The following is a 22,609-nucleotide window of genomic DNA, read 5'->3' on the forward strand; positions in this document are numbered from 1 at the left end:
CACCATCACCCCTGTCGTCAACAGCAACAGCAGCATCATCACTACCACCTCTCCCAGCAGAAACAACAGCAGCACCATCACCACCAACAACAACAGTAGCTGCCACGGCCCCAGTGTGTGTGTTTGAGATCCCCATCAGACTCTGCATCTTCTTCATGGTGCTGATTGTACTTGGGCTCATTAGAGCTGTTCATTTGGTGAGGAGGAGGAAGCAGACAAGTAGAGGTGAGAGTGGCACACACACACACACACACGCACACACACACACACACACACACACACACACACACACACACACACACACACACACACACACACACACACACACACACACACACACACACACACACACACACACACACACACGCACGCACACCTGTGGGATCACGTTGACATATCAGCTGTTCATACAGTAAGTCACACACAGACTGGTGTTTATTGCCTGCTTATTAGAGGCTATTGGTCTGAGTGATCTACAAGTTGTATTTGAGATGTACAGTAGTGTCAGATTCAGCTTCAGTGTTTTTATTCATAATAATGATGTAATTAACATTATAAATAACATTATTTATTCATAATAATGATGTAATAACATTATTCATCACTTCTGTCATCTCACAGAGGCTTCCGCTGCTATTGAGCTGCAGGTGCTGAATTAACATGGTGCTCTCAGGATGTCGTCCCTGTTACACTCTCTCCAGATCCAGATCCAGTCTAGAACATTCCTGCTGCGTCCTTCATGTGTGGTGATGAATTCATCTACTTCATCATGTAAGTTCAGAATGGTTTGATTTGATCTCTGTTCTTAGTTCATTTTGATTTGATGTCTGTTCTCACTAGTTCTTACTAGTTTATGGGTTATGTCATTTGAAGAACATTTGTGGCCTACTGCTTAGGACTCATGCCTGAAGGGTAGCCGGTTCAATCCCTGACTGGTAAGGACAATGTGGTTAGGGGCTAGCCTGGCTAGCTATATTATTGCTATAGGCTAGACTTTTTAACACATCTTATAAGCCTTCTTTCTTCATATTTTCTACTTTATTGTGTATATTTTAGATTAATTATTGTTATGTTAGCCTATGCGTTATGTTACTGTGTATATTTTCGTTAATAAAATGTGTTTTTACGAATAAGTGTTGTCTGCTGTTTTTGTGGTCAAAGACGAGTGAAATGACGTGGCTGAAAAACTAACGTAAACTCCACTCACACACTGACATGCTGTATATTTTCACACTATGCCACGGGCCTTGCTTGGTGGTTTGATGGTTTGATTATTGTTCAGGTCAAAAACCTGAACTGACCGGTGCACTATTTTGGGGCCGAGGTGTGAAAGAGCATCTGCAGAGTAGAAGGTGTCGAACCACATCCGCATGAGGACACATATAGTTTAAGTTTAGTTGGGGGATGGGGGGGGGGCAGTTAGGACGATTCGTAGGGCCCAGCATTAATATTTATTGTCATAGTTCTACAGACAGAATTATTGTCTGTCATAGGGCCCAAGTTCTCAAGCAGCAGCCCTAGTGGAGAAAGAATAATAGGCAAATCTATCTTAACCAATACAGTGGTTGGGCTTCAGTGGTCAGTACGCAGCACTATGTCATCTTATGAGGAAGTGATGTGTGTGTGACAGGCACATTTATTCTCATCACACCCTGTGTGAGGCTCAGAGCAGAGACACAGCAGCTCAGAGAGCAGAGGAAATGGCAAAGCTGCACAACCCAACAGTGGGACTACTGCCGACTGTGCTGCTGCTACTGCAAGGTGAGACCAGGAGAGCGAGTGTTACAAGTATTTAAAATGCCTGCCATGACATAATCTGCCTCTGAATAGCCAGTCTCATTACCCTTGATTTGACATGTTTCAATCCTACTGTCGTCCCTTCCCAGGTACCAGAGGAGACCTCATCTCCGTGTTCTCCAGTGTGGGGGGAGCTGCCACTCTGCCCTGTAACAACGTGATGGTCTTGTCCCCACGCTGTTCATCAACTACATGGACGTACACCTGGAGTGAGAAGGATATTGTGGAGGAAGTCCAGCTTGGAAGGGTCAGACCAGGGATCACAAGCAGATCTGAGAGACTGAGTCTGCTCTCTAACTGCTCTCTGCACATCAGGAATATCACTGTCCAGGACGCTGGACTCTACATCTGCCAGCAGTACGCAAAAGGCAATAAAAGCAGAGAGGATGCTCCAGTCTACCACTCCGTTCTTCACAGTGAGTGTGCTTACTCACGACACATCTGTTCATATCTGTCCTTGAGCCAGACCCCCTAATTGCTGTCCCTAGTCGTGATTTTTGACATGGTGTATCACCCGAGAGTTAGCAACTGCATTGTAATAGCATTGTATTTGAAATAGCTTTTTGTATTTTATTATTTGGATATATTACAAATGGATGGGATACAAATATTAACTGATAGATTGCATTACGTCAAATAAGACATTTCTGTTGTACATTGTTTTGTGTTTCATAGTTACCAAGAAAGACTCAGGCAGTAAGGTGACCTTGGACTGCCACCTGTGCATCCATAAAAACCTTCAGAGTTCAGTTTATAACACCAACACACTTGTGAGCTGGGTGGACGAGACAGGCCTTAACCTGCGGAACACCAACGTCGTCCAACTCAGACGAAATTCCCCCTCACGCGCCACACTGACTGTGAAACTCAGGGCTCTAAATCTCCGACCGATGACTTGGAGATGCCAGCTGACCACAGGAGGGCAGGTTCAGACCTCTGCCACCTACACCATCCATGTACCAGGTCAGTGATTATGTCTCAGATGTTACCCTGATATTATACTACAAATACCCGTACAAGCGACATTGAACATCATTTTCTCAAATGTAAACATAACCAAGCACGCCTCAAACATAGACGGAATCAACACAGTCATAGCACATACCTGTGTCAAACATTCATTTAAATCAGCTGATTTTATTTAGCACAACTCTTCAGCTAGGTAGAGCAGCTGTATCAAATACATGCAAGTCAACACACATAATGGGACTTCAAGACTATATCAGGTCTACACATAGGGCTGGATTGCCCTAATGTGTGACATTTGTTGCTTTTTGGACTTATGTAGTAGGCTATATTAGGCCACAATGTGAAGGCAACACATTAAATCCACATCAAAATGTAATCACAGGACCCTACAGCTGGCATTCTCTTGGCCTATTTAAACAGATGCTATCTATGGTATGAGATGCAGCACAGCACTGCTCAGCAGACTCCACTCTTCTTACACCTTTGCAGTAAAAGCACAAACCACAGCGATGACGAGAGGACCTGACCCCTCACCAATAACAACAGTAGCTGCCACGGCCCCAGTGCGTGTGCGTATGTTATCCGTCGATAACCCCATCAGACTCTGCATCTTCTCCATGGTGCTGATTGTACCTGCGCTCATTGGCACTGTTCATTTAGTGAGGAGGAAGCAGACAAGTAGAGGTGAGTGTGGCACACACATGCACGCACGCACGCACACACACACACACACACACACACACACACACACACACACACACACACACACACACACACACACACACACACACACACACACACACACACACACACACACATACACACACACACACACACACATACACACACACAGAATGATGATGTTGTCCTGTTTATTAGAAGCTATCATTTCATTGAAGTAACATTGTTTGAGAAGTTCAGCTTCAGTGGATTTATTCATAATAATGATGTAATTAACATTATTCATCACTTCTGTCATCTCACAGAGGCTTCCGCTGCTATTGAGCTGCAGGTGCTGAATTAACATGGTGCTCTCAGGATGACGTCCCTGTTACACTCTCTCCAGATACATACAGTCTAGAACATTCCTACAGGGTAAACCCAGACCATCTGACGGCGACTTCACCCTGCAGCTCAGGCTGGAAACCTGCACATTTACAGTGAGGAGAAAATGTATTTGATACCATGCTAAAGTTGCCTAAAAAGAGGAATATAAAATCGTCATTTGACAATTGATCTTAATGTCTTAATTCAAAAATTGAGTAAAAATAAAACCGCTAAGTACGCCAATTTTCTTTGTGATGGAAGAATGTTTCGTAAATAAATAAATGTTCTTCCTAAATGCTAGGGGGAAGTAAGTATTTGACCCCCAATGTAACCCTATGGGAATTCAACACATAGGGTTAACATAGGGGCGGGCAGATTTTTATTTTTTAAGGCCAGCTATTTTATGGATTCAGGATATTATGCATCCTGATAAAGTTCCCTTGGCCGTTGGAATTAAGATAGCCCCACATCATTACATACCTTTCACCATAGCTAGAGATTGGCATGGTGCTTTTTCCAGTAGGCCTATTAGCCTGTTTGATGCTCATTGAGCTCAATGCAAATCAAACAGGCTAATAGGCCTACTGGAAAAAGCACCATGCCAATCTCTAGCTATGGTGAAGGGTATGTGATGATGTGGGGCTATTTTAATTTCAAAGGCCAAGGGAAATTTATCGGGATGCATAATATCCTAGATCCATGAAATAGCTGGCCTTTAAAAATAAAAATCTGCCTGCCCCTATGTTAACCCTATGTGTTAAATTCCCATAGGGTTACATAGGGGGTCAAATACTTCCTTCCCCTAGCATTTAAGGAAAACATTTATCTATTTACGATACATTCTTCAATCACAAAGAAAATTGGTGTCCTTGGCGGTTTGATTTGTACTAATTTTTTGAGTTAAGGCATTAAGATCAATTGTCAAATGATGATTTTATATTCCTGTTTTAGCAGGGTATCAAATACATGTGCTCCTCACTGTATATACTTTGACATTATATCATCTGAAATCAGACATTTGTCAGGCAGCTACCACAAACTCCTGAGCTTTGTTGAGTTGTTGCCATTTCAGAAGTTCCTGTCCAACATAACTCTGCTTGGGTGCAATACCCCCTCTGGCCTCTAGTTGCTGGAAGGCAGATTTTCTGACTGCTGGACTTCACATGCTAAACCAAAGCTGCTGTTCTCTGTACTACTGTGTATGATTGTTGGGTGTTTTGGGGGGTGTTTGGTGGCTGTGAACAAGCACTTTACAATAAACTGAATTCAATGGCATTTATGGTGGTATCTTTATTTAACCAAATTAGATTTCTCCCACGGATGGCTTATTGGTCAGCAAGACTACATACAGCACGGTGAGTTAGAGTAGACTACATGTACATACAGCAGGGTGAGTTAGAGTAGAATACAGCAGGGTGAGTTAGAGTAGAATACATACAGCAGGATGAGTTAGAGTAGAATACATACAGCGGGGTGAGTTAGAGTAGACTACATGTACATACAGCAGGGTGAGTTAGAGTAGACTACATACAGCAGGGTGAGTTAGAGTAGAATACATACAGCAGGGTGAGTTAGAGTAGAATACATACAGCAGAGTGAGTTAGAGTAGACTACAGCAGGGTGAGTTAGAGTAGAATACATACAGCAGGGTGAGTTAGAGTAGAATACATACAGCAGGGTGAGTTAGAGTAGACTACATACAGCAGGGTGAGTTAGAGTAGAATACATACAGCAGGGTGAGATAGAGTAGACTACATACAGCAGGGTGAGATAGAGTAGACTACATACAGCAGGGTGAGTTAGAGTAGACTACATACAGCAGGGTGAGTTAGAGTAGACTACATACAGCAGGGTGAGTTAGAGTAGACTACATACAGCAGGGTGAGTTAGAGTAGACTACATACAGCAGGGTGAGTTAGAGTAGAATACATACAGCAGGGTGAGTTAGAGTAGACTACATACAGCAGGGTGAGTTAGAGTAGACTACATACAGCAGGGTGAGTTAGAGTAGAATACAGCAGGGTGAGATAGAGTAGACTACATACAGCAGGGTGAGTTAGAGTAGAATACATACAGCAGGGTGAGTTGGAGTAGACTACAGCAGGGTGAGTTAGAGTAGAATACATACAGCAGGGTGAGTTAGAGTAGAATACATACAGCAGGGTGAGTTAGAGTAGAGTACAGCAGGGTGAGTTAGAGTAGAATACAGCAGGGTGAGTTAGACTACATACAGCAGGGTGAGTTAGAGTAGAATACATACAGCAGGGTGAGTTAGAGTAGAATACATACAGCAGGATGAGTTAGAGTAGAGTACAGCAGGGTGAGTTAGAGTAGACTACAGAGAGGAATCAGAAACAGCACACATCTCCATGTGCCAGCATGTGTGTTTAGTGTGCATACAAAACTGTGTTGCATCATTTCTTTTACTCTGAATTACACAAAACTCAAACAGACACATACATGCACACGCAAACTTGGTGGGTTTTTTTTTATGTTTTGGTCAAAAACCTTGGGAACTGCAGCTCAGGCTGGAAACCTGCACATTTATATACTTTGACATTATATCATCTGAAATCAGACATTTGTCGGGCAGCTACCACAAACTCCTGAGCTTTGTTGAGTTATTGCCATTTCAGAAGTTCCTGTCCAACATAACTCTGCTTGGGTGCAATACCCCATCTGGCCTCTAGTTGCTGGAAGGCAGATTTTCTGACTGCTGGACTTCACATGCTAAACCAAAGCTGCTGTTCTCTGTACTACTGTGTATGATTGTTGGGTGTTTTGGGGGGTGTTTGGTGGCTGTGAACAAGCACTTTACAATAAACTGAATTCAATGGCATTTATGGTGGTATCTTTATTTAACCAAATTAGATTTCTCCCACGGATGGCTTATTGGTCAGCAAGACTACATACAGCACGGTGAGTTAGAGTAGAATACATGTACATACAGCAGGGTGAGTTAGAGTAGAATACAGCAGGGTGAGTTAGAGTATACTACATACAGCAGGGTGAGTTAGAGTAGAATACATACAGCAGGGTGAGTTAGAGTAGAATACATACAGCAGGGTGAGTTAGAGTAGAATACATACAGCAGGGTGAGTTAGAGTAGAATACATACAGCAGGATGAGTTAGAGTAGAGTACAGCAGGGTGAGTTAGAGTAGACTACAGAGAGGAATCAGAAACAGCACACATCTCCATGTGCCAGCATGTGTGTTTAGTGTGCATACAAAAACTGTGTTGCATCATTTCTTTTACTCTGAATTACACAAAACTCAAACAGAGTATGTTTTGGTCAAAAACCTTGGGAACTGACCTATTGGCCTACCTTGAATTTCCCCTTGGGGATCAATACAGTATCTATCTATCTATCTATCTATCTATCTATCTATCTATCTATCTATCTATCTATCTATTAACAGCAAACATGTCTATTTTGGGGCCGAAGTGTGGGAAAGCATCTTCAGAGTAGAAGGTGTCAGACCACATCCGCATGAGGACACATTATGTACGTTTAGTCCTTAACACACAAACGCTGCCACTAACTAGACCAGAGGAGCACTGAAACCACAGCCTCATTGAAAGACATGAGCGATGCGTGACATCTAAATTATTAATAAGTACATTGCAGGAGTGGAAGGCTGTGCAGTTTGCAACACGTTGCATCTTAAGTGTGCCCTAGTGGGGGGGCTAGGACGATTCGTAGGGCCCAGCATTGTTATCTATTGTCCTAGTTCTACAGACAGAATTATTGTCTGTCATAGGGCCCAGGTTCTCAAGCAGCAGCCCTAGCAGGCTCACTAATGATGCGCTAGTGGAGTTCAGGGTTAGCCTGTGTGTACTTTCCCCAGTAAGGCACACTCTGACCATACTAGGACAGTGTACACACTCTTGTCATGTGTCCAGAGGAAGTGATGTATACATCAAGGGCAGATATAGTCTCAACATACAGTATGTGTGAGGCTCAGAGCAGAGACACAGCAGCTCAGAGAGCAGAGGAAATGGCAAAGCTGCACAAATGTGTGGGATAATAAGAGATGTTTTATAGCGAGTAGAGTATCTCATGTGGGATAATAAGAGATGTTTTATAGCGAGTAGAGTATCTTATGTGGGATAATAAGAGATGTTTTATAGCGAGTAGAGTATCTCGTGTGGGATAATAAGAGATGTTTTATAGTGAGTAGAGTATCTCGTGTGGGATAATAAGAGATGTTTTATAGTGAGTTTCTCACGTGGGGCCAAAAAGCAGAATGTAAAGGATGCAGCATAGGGTGACGGAAGTCACAACCATAATGCCCTAACTTAGCTATAGCTTGTGGCTGGGGTATAGCACTTAGAATGTAGTCTGTCACGTTTTGAGGAAGTGATGTGTGTAAGGCAGATTTCTCCTTGTGTGGGGCTCAGAGCAGAGACACAGCAGCTCAGAGAGCAGAGGAAATGGCAAAGCTGCACAACCCAACAGTAGGACTACTGCTGACTGTGCTGCTGCTACTGCAAGGTGAGACTCATATATTAAAGTAGCTATTGCGTTCTGTAGGCTTCAAATTGTTTTGATCAGACACAGAGCACAGTTCAATTGACTTACATTGTATATAAGATATTGACAGTGGCACAAAGTGATATTACAAGAGAGCTGGTTTACATGGTGTCTGTAGCGGATTTCACATGGCGTTTTGGACCTGTGAAAGCATCAGTTTCTTTATCTGTTGGGATTTCAAGGTCATAACACCAACACCTTTTAAGCATACAGAGATGTTTTCACATTACAAGGTCAAGCAGGATACAGAAATGTAATAATGTAACCAGCGTTAAGATGGTAATTAAGAGAGTTGTAATCACTTCAGCTTCTTCTCCACATTTTATTCAACAGATATCCCAGAACATAATGTCCTGACAAATATTCACATGTCCATGTATTTTGAAGTAGAATGAATGAAGTTGAAGTTGTATGAGACGTATAAAAGGATTTCAGATCGTGTATGAGCAAAATTTCTCATATCTGTTGGTGATGCTAATTGCCATTGTGTGTTGTCCAGATGTCCTTGGAGACCCAGCTGTGTTCTCTAATAAAGGAGAGACTGCCACTCTGCCCTGTGATAATGTGCGCCATGGTAACGCAGACTGCTCATCAACCACATGGATCTCCAGCACGAACAATCAAGCAAGATACTATACTGAGGAAGTCGCTATGGGGAAGATTAGCACAGAGAACAAACACAGAGCTGAGAGACTGAGTCTGCTCTCTGACTGTTCTCTCCACATTACTGATGTCACCACTGAGGATGCTGGACTCTACATCTGTCAGCAGTACCCGAACGAACAGAGAGCTGGACCTGATGCCCCAGTCCACCTCTCAGTTCTTTACAGTAAGTGTCAGTCAGATTATTAGATCATCTGAAATGATTATTTAGCGCTACACTTCTAGATTTAATCTTGTATATATTCTGATGCAGGGTTGTCACATTCAGCAAAGAGCTTCCCTTGGTCCTCCAGTTCTCTGTTCTATCTCTATGTGTATAAACACTTTTAACAGCGGGAACAGAGCAAAACGTACAGTAATTTCCTGTATATTTGCCGCGTTGTGTGTAAGCCGCAGGGTAGTGTTTTATGCCAGTTAAAAGAAACAAAACCATTTTAACACCATATTAACTGCATCAATGTATTAACCTCATAGCTGAAGAAATTGAGCAAAATCAATATAAAGAAGATCAGGAAATTACGGTAACCCTACCTCCTGGAAGAACCTATCAATGTCTTTCAATTAGCTTTCTCTCACTTTTCTGTCACACATACCAGTTAGACCTTTGCATATAGTTTTATACTTTATTATATTATAGTTAGAAATGGAATTTACCGTATGAACAAAATGCAGTGACTCATATTTCTATTGATAGCTGCCATGGTAGTTGTTGCCATGACTATGGTCACCCTACAATCAATTTCTTTGCTCTTTGCAACAGCAAGACCAACACCAGAAATGACCACAACAACAACAACAACAACAACAACAGCAAGACCGACACCAGAAATGACCACAACAACAACAGCAAGATCAACACCAGAAATGACCTCAACAACAGCGCCACCAACAGCAACAGGAAGTAGCACAAGCCCTGTGTCCTCCACCAGGGTTCACATGTCTCCAGGTTGGTCATCTATCATGGGTGTCTTTTCTCATGATGTCAAAACATAAATGAGTTCATCTGAAACCACAGAGTGTTTGCTTTCACACACTGCACAGCAAGCTGCCAATTTGCCGGCTTTTTTGCGGCTTGTCCCAAGCTTTCACACTGGAGCCGGCAAAGTGGCGGCATGTTTTCTGGGGGCAGGCTACACAAAGTGCCAGCTCTACTGCAGTGTGAATGCAAGCCGGCAATGGGCCAGTTTTTCTGTGAGATGGGCGGAGCTGTCGATTGTGATACTGTAGTAATGGCATGTCATCCTTATCATGCAAGTTCAGAATGAATTGATTTGATCTCTCTTTATACTGCTTTGATCTCTGTTCTTACTAGCTCATACTGACTTGATGTCTGTTCTTACTAGTTCATACTAGTTCAAAGCTGCACAACCCAACACGTGCGTATGTTATCCGTAGAGGTCCCCATCAGACTCTGCATCTTCTTCATGGTGCTGATTGTACCTGCGCTCATTGGAGCTGTTCATTTAGTGAGGAGGAGGAAGCAGACAAGTAGAGGTGAGAGTGGCACACACACACACACACACACACACACACACACACACACGCACACACACGCACGCACGCACACACACACAGACTGATGATGTTGCCCTGTTTATTAGAAGCTATCATTTCATTGAAGTAACATTGTTTGAGAAGTTCAGCTTCAGTGGATTTATTCATAATAATGATGTAATTAACATTATTCATCACTTCTGTCATCTCACAGAGGCTTCCACTGCTATTGAGCTGCAGGTGCTGAATTAACATGGTGCTCTCAGGATGGCGTCCCTGTTACACTCTCTCCAGATCCAGATCCAGTCTAGAACATTCCTACAGGGTAAACCCAGACCATCTGCCGCCGACTTCACCCTGCAGCTCAGGCTGGAAACCTGCACATTTATATACTTTGACATTATATCATCTGAAATCAGACATTTGTCAGGCAGCTACCACAAACTCCTGAGCTTTGTTGAGTTGTTGCCATTTCTGAAGTGCCTGTCTAACAAAACTCTGCTTGGGTGCAATACCCCATCTGGCCTCTAGTTGCTGGAAGGCAGATTTTCTGACTGTTGGACTTCACATGCTAAACCAAAGCTGTTATTCTGTGTATGATTGTTGGGTGTTTTGGGGGTGTTTGGTGGTTGTGTACAAGCACTTTACAATAAACTGAATTCAATAGCATTTATGGTGGTATCTTTATTTAACCAAATTAGATTTCTCCCACGGATGGCTTAACTGTTGGTCAGCAAAGGTTAGATTCGTCTAGACTACATGTGCATACAGCAGGGTGAGTTAGAGAGGAATCAGAAACAGCACACATCTCCATGTGCCAGCATGTGTGTTTAGTGTGCATACAAAACTGTGTTGCATCATTTCTTTTACTTTTTGACAAACTCTATGATTCATACAAAACACAAACAGATGTTTGCATACACTCATTGACATACACTCACAGTCATGCTGTATGTTTACACACTATGCCACGGCACAGGCCTTGCTTCGTGGTTTGGTGGTTTGATTAATGTGTTGGTCAAAAATCTTCTGAACTGACCAGTTCTGCAAGACGTGTCTATTTTGGGGCTGAGGTGTGAGAAAGCATCTGCAGAGTAGAAGGTGTTTGACCACAACACCACGAGGACCCGTAGTTCACAGAATCTCCACCAATAACTCTATGGGTGAGAGGTGCACTGAAACTATATATATATATATATATATATATATATACATACATACACACACACACACACACACACACACACACACACACACACACACACACACACACACACACACCCCTGATGAATGATGAATGTTAATTTATTGTTGTTTGTGTTTAAATGGTTGAGTGACTGGAAAGAGTTGCAGTTCATTGCATCAATAGTGAGTAGGAACAGTCTCTCACTGGGGCAAGAGGAATTGAGTATAGAAGGCAACCAGCAGCAGAGGAACAAGACCATAGCTCTCTGAATAGAGATGGTGGCTGCGTACAGGTGCCAGTATGTAACGTGTGTTACAACAGGAAGTGATGTGTGTGTGACAGACAGATATATTCTCATCACCACCTGTGTGAGGCTCAGAGCAGAGACACAGCAGCTCAGAGAGCAGAGGAAATGGCAAAGCTGCACAACCCAACAGTGGGACTACTGCTGACTGTGCTGCTGCTACTGCAAGGTGAGATCAGGAGAGCTACCAGTGTTGAGGGCGTGTTGCAACTTTAAATGTTAAAATGTTTAAATGACTTAAAATAATACAGTTGTTGTCATTGATTCAATTCAGTGCATTGTCATCTTCATGTCCTATAGTGTCTACAATGTGTGTAAATAAGAGTGTGTTTATAATGTAAGTTTTATTTAAGTCTCTTGAAATCTGATTTGACACATTGTCCCCTGATAGGCACCAGAGGGGACCTCGTCTCCGTGTTCTCGAGTGTTGGAGGGGCTGCCACTCTGCCGTGTCATAATGCCCAGTCAAACTGCTCATCAACCACGTGGATCTTCAGCAGGAACGGAGATGTCTTCACTGAGGCCGTCACCCAGGGCAACATCACACCAGACAGCACCCTCAGAGCTGAGAGACTGAGCCTGGTGTCTGACTGCTCTCTCTGCATAGCTCACGTCACCACTGAGGATGCTGGACTCTACACCTGCCGGCAGTATGCACATGGGAATAAGAGCAGAGATGATGTGTTCATATACCACTCAGTTCTTCACAGTAAGTCTGATTTCTCATGACAAATCTGATCACACTGATCATCACTGAGCATTATCCAATCACATAGGTTGTACTCTTTCGGGCTTTGAAAAAAGTTTTATGACACAATACAATGCAAATGTCTTAAGTCTAACTAAACGTATTTCTATTCATAAATCTAACTAAAGTTCATTTAATGCGTCTATTTCTATTTGTAAATCTCTATCTGCCAATTTCAAACCAAGAGCAAGATCCTAAGATGAAACACTGGTCAGTACTCCGACACACCACATGATGGCTTTAGCTGATCAGACAAACATTCACACACACACACACACACACACACACACACACACACACACACACACACACACACACACACACACACACACACACGCTTGAAAAGTCACATGTAGCCTAAAGGTGAAAGGTGTTAAGATGTTCAGGTCAGATATACACAAGCAAGATATTTCTGTTTTGTTTTCATTTGTTGTAGTTACCTCAAGAGCGACTGACAGAGTAGTTGCCAGTAAAGTGACCCTCCACTGCCTGCTGCACACGTATTACGACTGTGAGACTGTAGCCTACAACAGCACCGTCCATCTGAGCTGGGTGGAGGAGGGAGGGGCTGAGCTCCAGAACACCAACAGCCTCCAGATCAGCAGAGAATCTCCATGTGACATCACACTGAGTGTGGAGCTCAGAGATCCAAACTCCGTTCACACTCAGTGGATGTGGACGTGCCAGCTGACTGCAGGAGGGCGGGTCCAGACCTCTGCTGATTACGCCCTCATTGCACAAGGTCAGTGATTACGTCTTAAAACGTTCTCAAATATAATAGGCCTGTGGGGCAGTGTATATGTGTTGGGGAAGTGTGCATTTGTGGGGGCAGTGTGTTTTATGTATGTGGCATAAAGATGCTGGTAAGGGGCAGTGTGTGTGTGTGTGTGTGTGTGTGTGTGTGTGTGTGTGTGTGTGTGTGTGTGTGTGCTGGGGGGGGCACAGTGTGCTGTGTGTGTGGGGCAGTGTGTTGTATGTATGTGGCTTAATAAGAAGCTGGTAAGGGGCAGACTGTGTGTGTTGGGGGAGGGGGGGGTGACCAGTGTGCTGAGTATGTGGGGAGTTACTGAAGGTTAAGGTGGGGTAGGAGGGCAGTCAGGTGTGTGTGTGTGTGTGTGTGTGTGTGTGTGTGTGTAGGAAGAGGGTAATAAATAATAAAATAAATTATTTTTTAAAATGTTCATGAGCAACTCAAATTTGGCACATTTACCCTTAAACAAATGCTATGTATGGAATGTAACCACTAGGCCAGGGCAGCGCCACCTAGTGGACCAGGAATTGTTTTCAAGTTTAAGCTATTTATTTATGTAATTATTTTAAAGTTGTAAATCCCTGAAATCACCATGAAACATGTGTAATTTAAGTGAAATTAAATTGAAATTGAAATTGAAAGGCACCCAACTCTGGTCAACTGGTCAATTGACTATGACTATGGCTATTGACTAATGGGTCTCTGTCTGTTGCAAGTATGAATAGGTGGGCCTTAAAGCAGAAAAGGCTGAGGACCCCTGGTCTAACAGACTTCACTCTTCTGAAACGTTTGTAGTAAAACCAGTGGTGACAGGAGTACCTGCCCCACCCCTGCCAGGAACTGCCTCAACACCAGGGGGCGTGGTTTCCATTGAGATCCCCATCAGGCTCTGCATCTTCTGCATGGTGCTGATTGTACCTGCGCTCATTGGAGCTGTTCATTTAGTGAGGAGGAGGAAGCAGACAAGTAGAGGTGAGAGTGAGAGACACACACATACACGCACACACACACACACACACACACACACACACACACACACACACACACACACGTCATACACACATCATGATGATAACAGATGGGTTAACTTGATTTGCACAAATACCAGTTCATAAGTCATAATGTCTATATTGCCAAATGTAATAGAAGCCATAATTTGATTTGAGTGACCTGCACATTTTATGAGTTGTACTGTACATGTCCTAATGATGTAAATAATGTGAAATTATCGTTTTATTCGTCATTTCTGTCATTTCCCAGAGGCGTCTCCAGCCATTGAGCTGCAGGTGAGGAATTAACATGGAGCTCTCTGGGTGTCTTAGATGCTCCAAGCCTATGCTATTCCTGCAGCATGCTTTAATGGTGACAAATCTCCCCTGGACAAGACAGGTCAAGCCAAGTCACTTTTATTAGCACATTTTTGTATGCGCAAAGAGCAACCCAAAGCTCTTGAATTGGCACGTTTTTCTCTTGATTTGATCTCTTGAATTGACATGTTATTCTCTTGATTTGATCTCTTGAATTGGCATGATATTCTGTTGATTTGATCTCTTGAATTGGCATGATATTCTGTTGATTTGATCTCTTGAATTGGCATGCGATTCTGTTGATTTGATCTCTTGAATTGGCATGATATTCTGTTGATTTGATCTCTTGAATTGGCATGCTATTCTATGTGTATATTGCTGCACTCACATGTGCTCTCATCACACTTGATAGTTCCCTTTGTTGAAAGTTGCTTTCGATAGAGACGTTAAATTACTGATGCTATGTATGTATAAATATTTATTGGTTTCTGTATGGCCTATGAACAAGCACTTTTCGCAATAAACTGAATTTGGCAGAATACTTCCTGGTAAGTGACTTTTTTATAATTTTGCATCACATTTTCACTAAGTTTTAATTACTTTTCTCAGGAAAGTGAGATATACGTTTTTCCCAAGGATAGACATACTGTAGCCTGGAAACCAATACTCTCTAACTTCGCAGAGAGTCTGGCCTAGATCCATTGGCGATTTCCTGGTTGGTGGACGCTTGTCTGAAGTTTGAAATCATTGGAGTTCAATCACTAACGTTTGGTAATGATGTATGTCTTGTTATTTGTATTTTATCTGTGAAAAGCGCTATACAAATAAAATACTTTCTTACTTACTATGTTAACCACAGGGGGCACAACAATAATGATAGGCTTGCAACTTAAATGGAATCACTCTGAGGAACGCTGTTTGGTTAGTCTGAGGTGCTCTTGCCGGAGAAAACGAGGGCGGATCAAGCTATTCCAGACAGAGTACTGTAGGGAAAAGAAATTGAGCGGAGGTACGTAGACAGGCGGAGTCAGGCTAGATACAGTATACTGTAGTTATTGCTGTCAACTAGTGAAGACATTTTTCTAGATGATTGAGTGAAGGACATTGTTTGTCCTTATTGATCAATTCACTTCCTGGATTCAAACCTAGCCAATTGGCTATGAGCTTTTGGAATGCGAATTCCCTCTGATGGATCTCAGACGGGTTTGTGTATGTGGCCTGGGACAAGAGCTCGGTTAGTTATATTTATTTGTTATTTGATACGGAGGCTGGTTTGAACTACATGTTCTTTTGGTACTATTATTAAAAAAAAAAAAAAAAGATCATCTTTTGGTGGATTATCTTGCCTGAACTTTGAAAAAGAGAAAAATCCAGCCATGGTGAAGAGAATTTATTTTGGGAAAATGAAATATCTCATCAAAAAGACGAACAAAACCAAAAAACTTCTTCAAAAAGATAAATATTATCCATGTGAAATGTACTGCATCCCTGCATTAAAAACAAAACAAACAAAATTAACAAAAAAAAAAATTCTAAATCTCAATTCATCGCCCCTTATATGGTCGGGGAATACAGTTCCCGAATTAGGACCAGTCTATTATCTAGCCTTCTTCTTGTGCGTGGATTGGACACATCTTTTAGTCTGATGTTTGTTGCGATTACCGACTTGAGTAAAGCCCCTTCCACAGTAACAGCACAGGTAAGGCTTTTCCCCTGTGTGCGTCACCTGGTGGATAGCGAGACCGGAGCTGGAGCTGAACCCTTTCCCACACGTCGCGCACACACACGGCTTCTCCCCCGTGTGGCTCCTCTGGTGAATCCTGAGGTGTGCGTTGGTGCCGAAACACTTGGCACACGTGGAGCACTTGAACAGGCTCACGCCCGAGTGCTTGGACTGATGGGCGGCGAGCTCTGCTTTGCCCCTGCACCTGTACCCGCAGGTGGCACACGCGAACGGCTTCTCCCCCGTGTGGACGCCCTGGTGCCGCCGCAGACTGGTGCCCCGCACAAAGCTGGCGCCGCACTGGGAGCAGTGGAAGCGCTTCTCGCCCGTGTGTGTGACCTCGTGGACGCTGAGCGATAAGTGGCTCCTGAAGCTCTGGCCGCACGTGGCGCACCGGTTCCTCCCGTGCGTGAGCCGGTGCTTGCCCAGGTCCCCGCTGCAGGCGAACGCCTTCTCACACACGGTGCAGCGGTACGGCTTCTCTCCGGTGTGGGTGCGCTCGTGTCTGCTGTGGTTGGCCACCTGACTGAAGGCCTTTCCGCAGTAGGAACATTTGAACGGCTTTTCTCCGGTGTGGGTGCGCTGATGCTGGATGACGTGTCGGTCTCTCCTGAATCCCTTCCCACAGATGCTGCACTGAAAGGGCTTCTCATCGGAGTGGACTTGCTGATGAGCTTTGAGAGCGGAGGCTATAGGAAAGGCTTTGGGGCATTCGGGGCATTTATGCGGTTTCTCTCTGGCGTGGAATGGCTGCCGTAGTTTCTTCTGGCCCGGGGGCAATTTCGGGCGTCCCCCTTTCCTCTTTTTTTCCTCAGTGTTCCCACTTTTCCCAGATTGGATCCTTTGAACGTCTCCTATAATATGAAAACGAATATTTTTAAACAATATTCTCGAACACGGCATAACAATTCACTGAATTCAGAAGTACCAACAAGTTGTCTGTTGGATCATGCTGCATGGCTGGAAGGAATTCAATTCAATTGAAAGTGCAATTGGGTCATTTCTGAAAATGTCATCAAAATCCATCCATTACTTTTTGAGTTATCTTGCTAACAAACATACAAATAAACCCTGATGAAAATATATACCTCCTTGGGGGAGGTAAAATATTGCATATGGTTCGTCAGATGGGAGCATAAACATAAACATGTTTATTATAGCACCCCCTGTGGACCAAAAATGGCAATTTCATTCACGTTAGCCAATTCAACATTTGGGAATTGATGGTCAAAACCTGGTGCCTGTGTGTCTTACAGATTTTGCCTACTCCTTTTTCATCAGTGTGGTGATGCAAGGTCATGGTGAAATTACTCCGAACCATCCCTTTAATGGAGAGGACATGAAGGATCATCTTTATGCAACATGAAATTGGTGCATTTGAAAAGCAGTTTGCAGCTAATTTTTTTAAAAGGACATAGACATGCATGCAAGACGTAGAACACCAATGGGCATATGTGTAGATGCAGAACACCGTTGGACATGAAACAAGCTAGCCTACTCAGCTAAGCTGTGCTACAACAGAGCATGACACTCTGAATCATTGATGTAAAACACAAAGAAATGATTTGGCTACTATCCCTGCTGAAAAAACCAGCCTGACCAGCTAAAGGTGGTTTGCTGGTTGACCAGCTTGTTAACCAGCTTATTTGACCACCCTTTGATGGTTAACCAGCTAGACCAGCAAAACTCTCGCGAAAACACACCTTCAGCTGGTTTACCCAGCTTATGATGGTAATTCAGCTGGTTTTGATTGTCGTACCACCTTATGCTGGTCATTTTAGTTGGTGTTGCTGGTCTACATTGCTGGTTTTTACTGGCCACGCCAGCTTATGTTGGTTATTCTAGAAAACCAGCTTGACCATCTTTGTCAAGCTCGACAGGCTGGTCACCAGCATGACCATCTTAAACCAGTTGTATCCCAAACGACAGGCTGGTCACACCAGCACGACCAGCTTCCTCAGATGGTCACGCCAGCATGTCTAGCTGGTGGCCTAACCAGCTACACCAGCAAAGACCAGCAATAATAACTGTGTTTTGGGCAAAGACCAGCAAAGACCAGCTAAAACCAGCTACCAGCTTAAGCTGGTTTCTTGCTGTTTTTTTCAGCAGGGATAGCTCCAATGGATCTCAATCTACAGAGAAAAGACACCCTATTTGCAGATACATTCTCTGTGAGGAGTCTATAAGAGATATTTTTTATCTAGTAGGCACCCAAATATAAGATGGGACCAAAGACAACTTCCTCTGTAAATAGCATCCTTTCTTGATATCAGTTTAATTCACAGCACAGTTCACAGTAACTTACTTGCAGGAGAGGTGTCATGACCATATCCACTTGAATCAGAGTCTTCCTCTTGTTTGATTTCCACAGGTGAGTGCTGTTCTTCTTTGCAGGTGAAGGTGAACATTTCAGTCTCAGGCCTGCAGCAACCATGTTCAAGCCTGGAGTTTTCTACTGTCTGAGATCCAAACAGATAGTCTTGTAGAAAATCGTCGAATTCTTCTTGTTTTACCTCCTCAGCTGACAGGATCAGTTGTGATGATTCAGTCAATCCTGCCATTGCAGACTTCAGATCTGTTTTGAAGAAGAAATCTAGTCAAACTTCCTCAGTGGAAACATCATAGGGAAGTCGTGTACAAAACTACGATAGGCTACTCTACGGATGCATGACTTATTTAAGTAGACTTTCATGAGTAACCTACACAAGTGTTCCTTACCTTAATTCTGTCATCAGTGTTTTATAAACGTGTCCTATGTTTGGTAAAACATGCTTCTGTTCTGTAGGCTACCATTAGCTTCCTGTATTTAATCGTAGCCAATCAGCTGCAAGGGATTTTACTATGCAACCAGGAGCATTGTGGGAAGGTGTTCCAAGATTCCAGTGATTATTTTTAACATGACAGGGTAAAGATTTCCTCTAAACCCTCCTGTGGAATTGTTATCACATATTGTGCTTGAATTAAATACTATGCCAATTTAAACGAGAAGTTGATGCTTTGTGATTCATATTCTAACAGAATCGCGTTTGCATATGAGAACAAAAATGTCACCTATTAGTGATTTTTTTTTTTTTTTTTTTTTACAAAATCGTGCCTAAGCCCATAGCATACTTCTGGCCTTCCTTATAAATTATCTAGACGTAGGCTATAGGCTACTAATTTCATTCGGTAGCCTAGGACGTCAGGCATGTTTAGACTGACGCCTAAGTTGAGTAAAATGGATTCGTTTATGCTACTTAGGCTACTACCTCGTGAAGAAACAATTATTTATGCAAAAACTCTGTGCCATAAAAAAACAGGTACATTACTTATGGCAGCAATTAGGCCTAGTGGTTCTCAACATGGGGTTTCTACAGGTTCCTACTCTGCTGCACCTAAAGGGCTGATATGACATAATCACTGATATGACCATGTATATGGATATGACAGGCCTACTGGCTACTACACATACACAGGGCATATCAACAAAGCAAACAGGACAAGACAGTTTGAGGGCATCAAACAGGAAGAAAGACTCACAAATAGGTAGTTCAATAGCTCCACACAATAAACAGCCATACGCTATAGACACTCAAGGGTAGATAGGATGTGGATGTGGGCAGTTTGTGTGTGGACTACATTTGATTTATTTGTTTGTTTATTTAAAAGGGACAATGCACATCAATTGACATTCCTTGTTTACACTCAAAATGTAAATGTGCCAGAGTTAGCAAAAGAGCTAGTTTTCATCTGTAGTCCCTTCGTAGTGCTACAGGACCAGTTATGGAGAGAGGTCAGAGGTCGCAGTGGCTCTGTTTGTGTGCTTTTCTGAAATGTGTGATAGAGATTCCGATGTGATAAGTGATCTCATTCCAAAGTTGAATATGTACTCTGACATCAGAGAACACAGCACAATACTCAATTAATCCATGTCCCTTTCACCTAACCATAAAACACTGTCCCAGTCGACCACTGCAGTCTGAAGACGTAAGAAAAGATCAGATAATTAGTTTACCCAAGAAACAGACAACATGAGAATCCCAGGCATTTATTTACCACAGCCTACTTTAACAGGAAACAGTAGTGCATCTTTCTCTACGAGAATATTTCATTACAGAAGTCGAAATGTAAAAGGAGCCAAGTTATCTATATTCAGACCATTTCAGGGTGAGGGAAACTCTTCATGCGTGATCTCTGTGGATTGGTCTTGTCTCTTATGTGCCTTTTCAGGTGTGTGCCGAGATTAGCCCTCTGTGAAAACGTCTTTCCACAGTATTGACACTGAAATGGCTTCTCTCCGGTGTGGGTCAGCCGATGTGTGTGGAGGTTGGAGCTGCACTTGAAGCTCTTCCCACAGGTGGTGCACGGGTACGGCCGCTCCCCCGTATGCACCCGCTCGTGGATCATGCGGTCGCTGTTCCTGCTGAAGCCCCTCCCACAAACGGAGCAGTGGAAGATGCCCACGCCGGTGTGCTTGACCTCGTGGGCGGTCAGCTCGGTCTTGTTCCTGCATCTCTTGCCGCACGTGGCGCAGGTGTACGGATGATCGCCGTTGTGAATCCACTGGTGCCTCTTGAGCTGATACATGCGATCGAAGCCCGCGCCGCACTGAGAACACTGAAAGCGCCTCTCGCCGGTGTGTGTGACCTCGTGGATGACGAGACTTCTGCTGAGCTTGAAGCTCTCCCCGCATACGCTGCACTGGTTTTTGTTGTGTGTGAGCCGATGTTTGCCCAGGTCCCCACTACAGATGAAAGTCTTCTCACACACGGTGCACCGGAACGGCTTCTCGCCGGTGTGTGTGCGCTCGTGTCTGTTGAGATTGGGGACCTGGCTGAAGGCCTTCCCGCAGTAAGAACACTGATACGGCTTCTCTCCGGTGTGGGTGCGTTGATGCTGTTCCACATGTGCGTCTCTCTTAAAGCGCTTCCCACAGACGCTGCACTCAAAGGGCTTCTCAGCCGTGTGGGTTTGCTGATGAGTTTTAAGAGCGGACGGTATAGGAAAGGTTTTGGGGCATTGAGGACATTTATGGGGTTTCTCTCTGGTGTGGTATGGCTGCCGTTGTTTCCTCTGGTCCGGGGGCAATTTAGGGCGTCCCCCTTTTCCCTTTTTTTTCTCAGTGTTCCCATTTTCCCCAGACTGGATCCTTTGAACGTTTCCTATAATATGAAAGCAAACATTTTAAAACAATATTCTCTAACACGGCATAACAATACACTGAATTCAAAAGTAGGCCTACCAACAAGTTGTCTGTTGGATCATGCTGCGTGGCTGGAAGGCATTGACCAAAACTGTACAAATTCTTAAATAGGATGCCACGAATTTTAGTGCCTTTTGTTGTGTAGAAAAAATTACAGTTTGGTTCTGAATGAACCTTTACATCAGAAGATATTGACAATAAATCATTATGATTCATGATATAAAATTGACTCACAACAGATATAAAGTCATATAAAGAACTTAAAAAATATTCATATAACAAATCGAAAGTCTGACAAGTGATTTTTTCTTGTGTGGTCTGAAGATGGACCAAATGTCCATGTCCATGAATTTGATGAATCGCAATACAAAACCTACCCATCAGCATAAAAGTGATAGTAAAGCCAATAGAGCCTCCGCTGGTTATTTGCTAGTATTGCATCTTGCTAGTGATTTGTGAATCAATCAACAGAGAAACTTCTGTTGATGGAACAGACTGCAAATAGTCTTGTACCTTGCCTTTTCTTGATTAGATAGATACTTTATTGAGTTCCAAGGGGAAATTAAAACATTTCTTCTTCAGCTAAAAATGTGGATTATGTCAATACATAAAGAACATATACACCCAGGGTATTCAGCAACTTACTTGTGGGAGCAGAGTCATCATGATGTCCTCTTAAACCAGATCCCGTTGGCTCATCCTCTTCCTGTCCCTCTTTGCAGGTGACTGTTGATGGTGTGGAGAGTTCACTCTTCTGCTCGCATGGCAGAGCAGGCTTTGTGTCTGCTGTCGGAGCTCCAAAAAGAAACTCTTGAAGAAAATCATCAAACTCTTCCTCTTTTATTTCCTTCTTCACTGACATCAGCAGTTCTGATGATTCTGTAAGTCCTGACATCAGTTGT

The 22,609-nt window shown here is 43.3% G+C and overlaps 2 protein-coding genes across 2 annotated transcripts; both read right to left on the reverse strand.

Annotated features, from left to right (window-relative positions):
* Positions 1-16,177: 16,177 nt before the first annotated feature.
* LOC134098195 (zinc finger protein ZFP2-like) lies at positions 16,178-19,376 on the reverse strand. The gene is made up of 3 exons (XM_062551184.1): positions 19,244-19,376; positions 18,831-19,100; positions 16,178-17,379 (listed from the first exon to the last, which is right to left on the reverse strand). The coding sequence occupies exons 2-3, from the start codon at positions 19,084-19,086 to the stop codon at positions 16,400-16,402; spliced, it is 1,236 nt and encodes a 411-aa protein (XP_062407168.1). The 5' UTR covers positions 19,087-19,100; positions 19,244-19,376; the 3' UTR covers positions 16,178-16,399.
* A 1,213-nt stretch (positions 19,377-20,589) lies between these two features.
* Positions 20,590-22,602, reverse strand: LOC134097459 (zinc finger protein OZF-like). Its single transcript, XM_062550329.1, has 2 exons — positions 22,353-22,602; positions 20,590-21,666 (listed from the first exon to the last, which is right to left on the reverse strand). The coding sequence occupies exons 1-2, from the start codon at positions 22,600-22,602 to the stop codon at positions 20,657-20,659; spliced, it is 1,260 nt and encodes a 419-aa protein (XP_062406313.1). The 3' UTR covers positions 20,590-20,656.
* Between the last annotated feature and the right edge of the window lie 7 nt (positions 22,603-22,609).

Source organism: Sardina pilchardus, chromosome 12 (genome assembly GCF_963854185.1).
Source record: "Sardina pilchardus chromosome 12, fSarPil1.1, whole genome shotgun sequence".
NCBI classification, from domain to species: Eukaryota; Metazoa; Chordata; class Actinopteri; order Clupeiformes; family Clupeidae; genus Sardina; species Sardina pilchardus.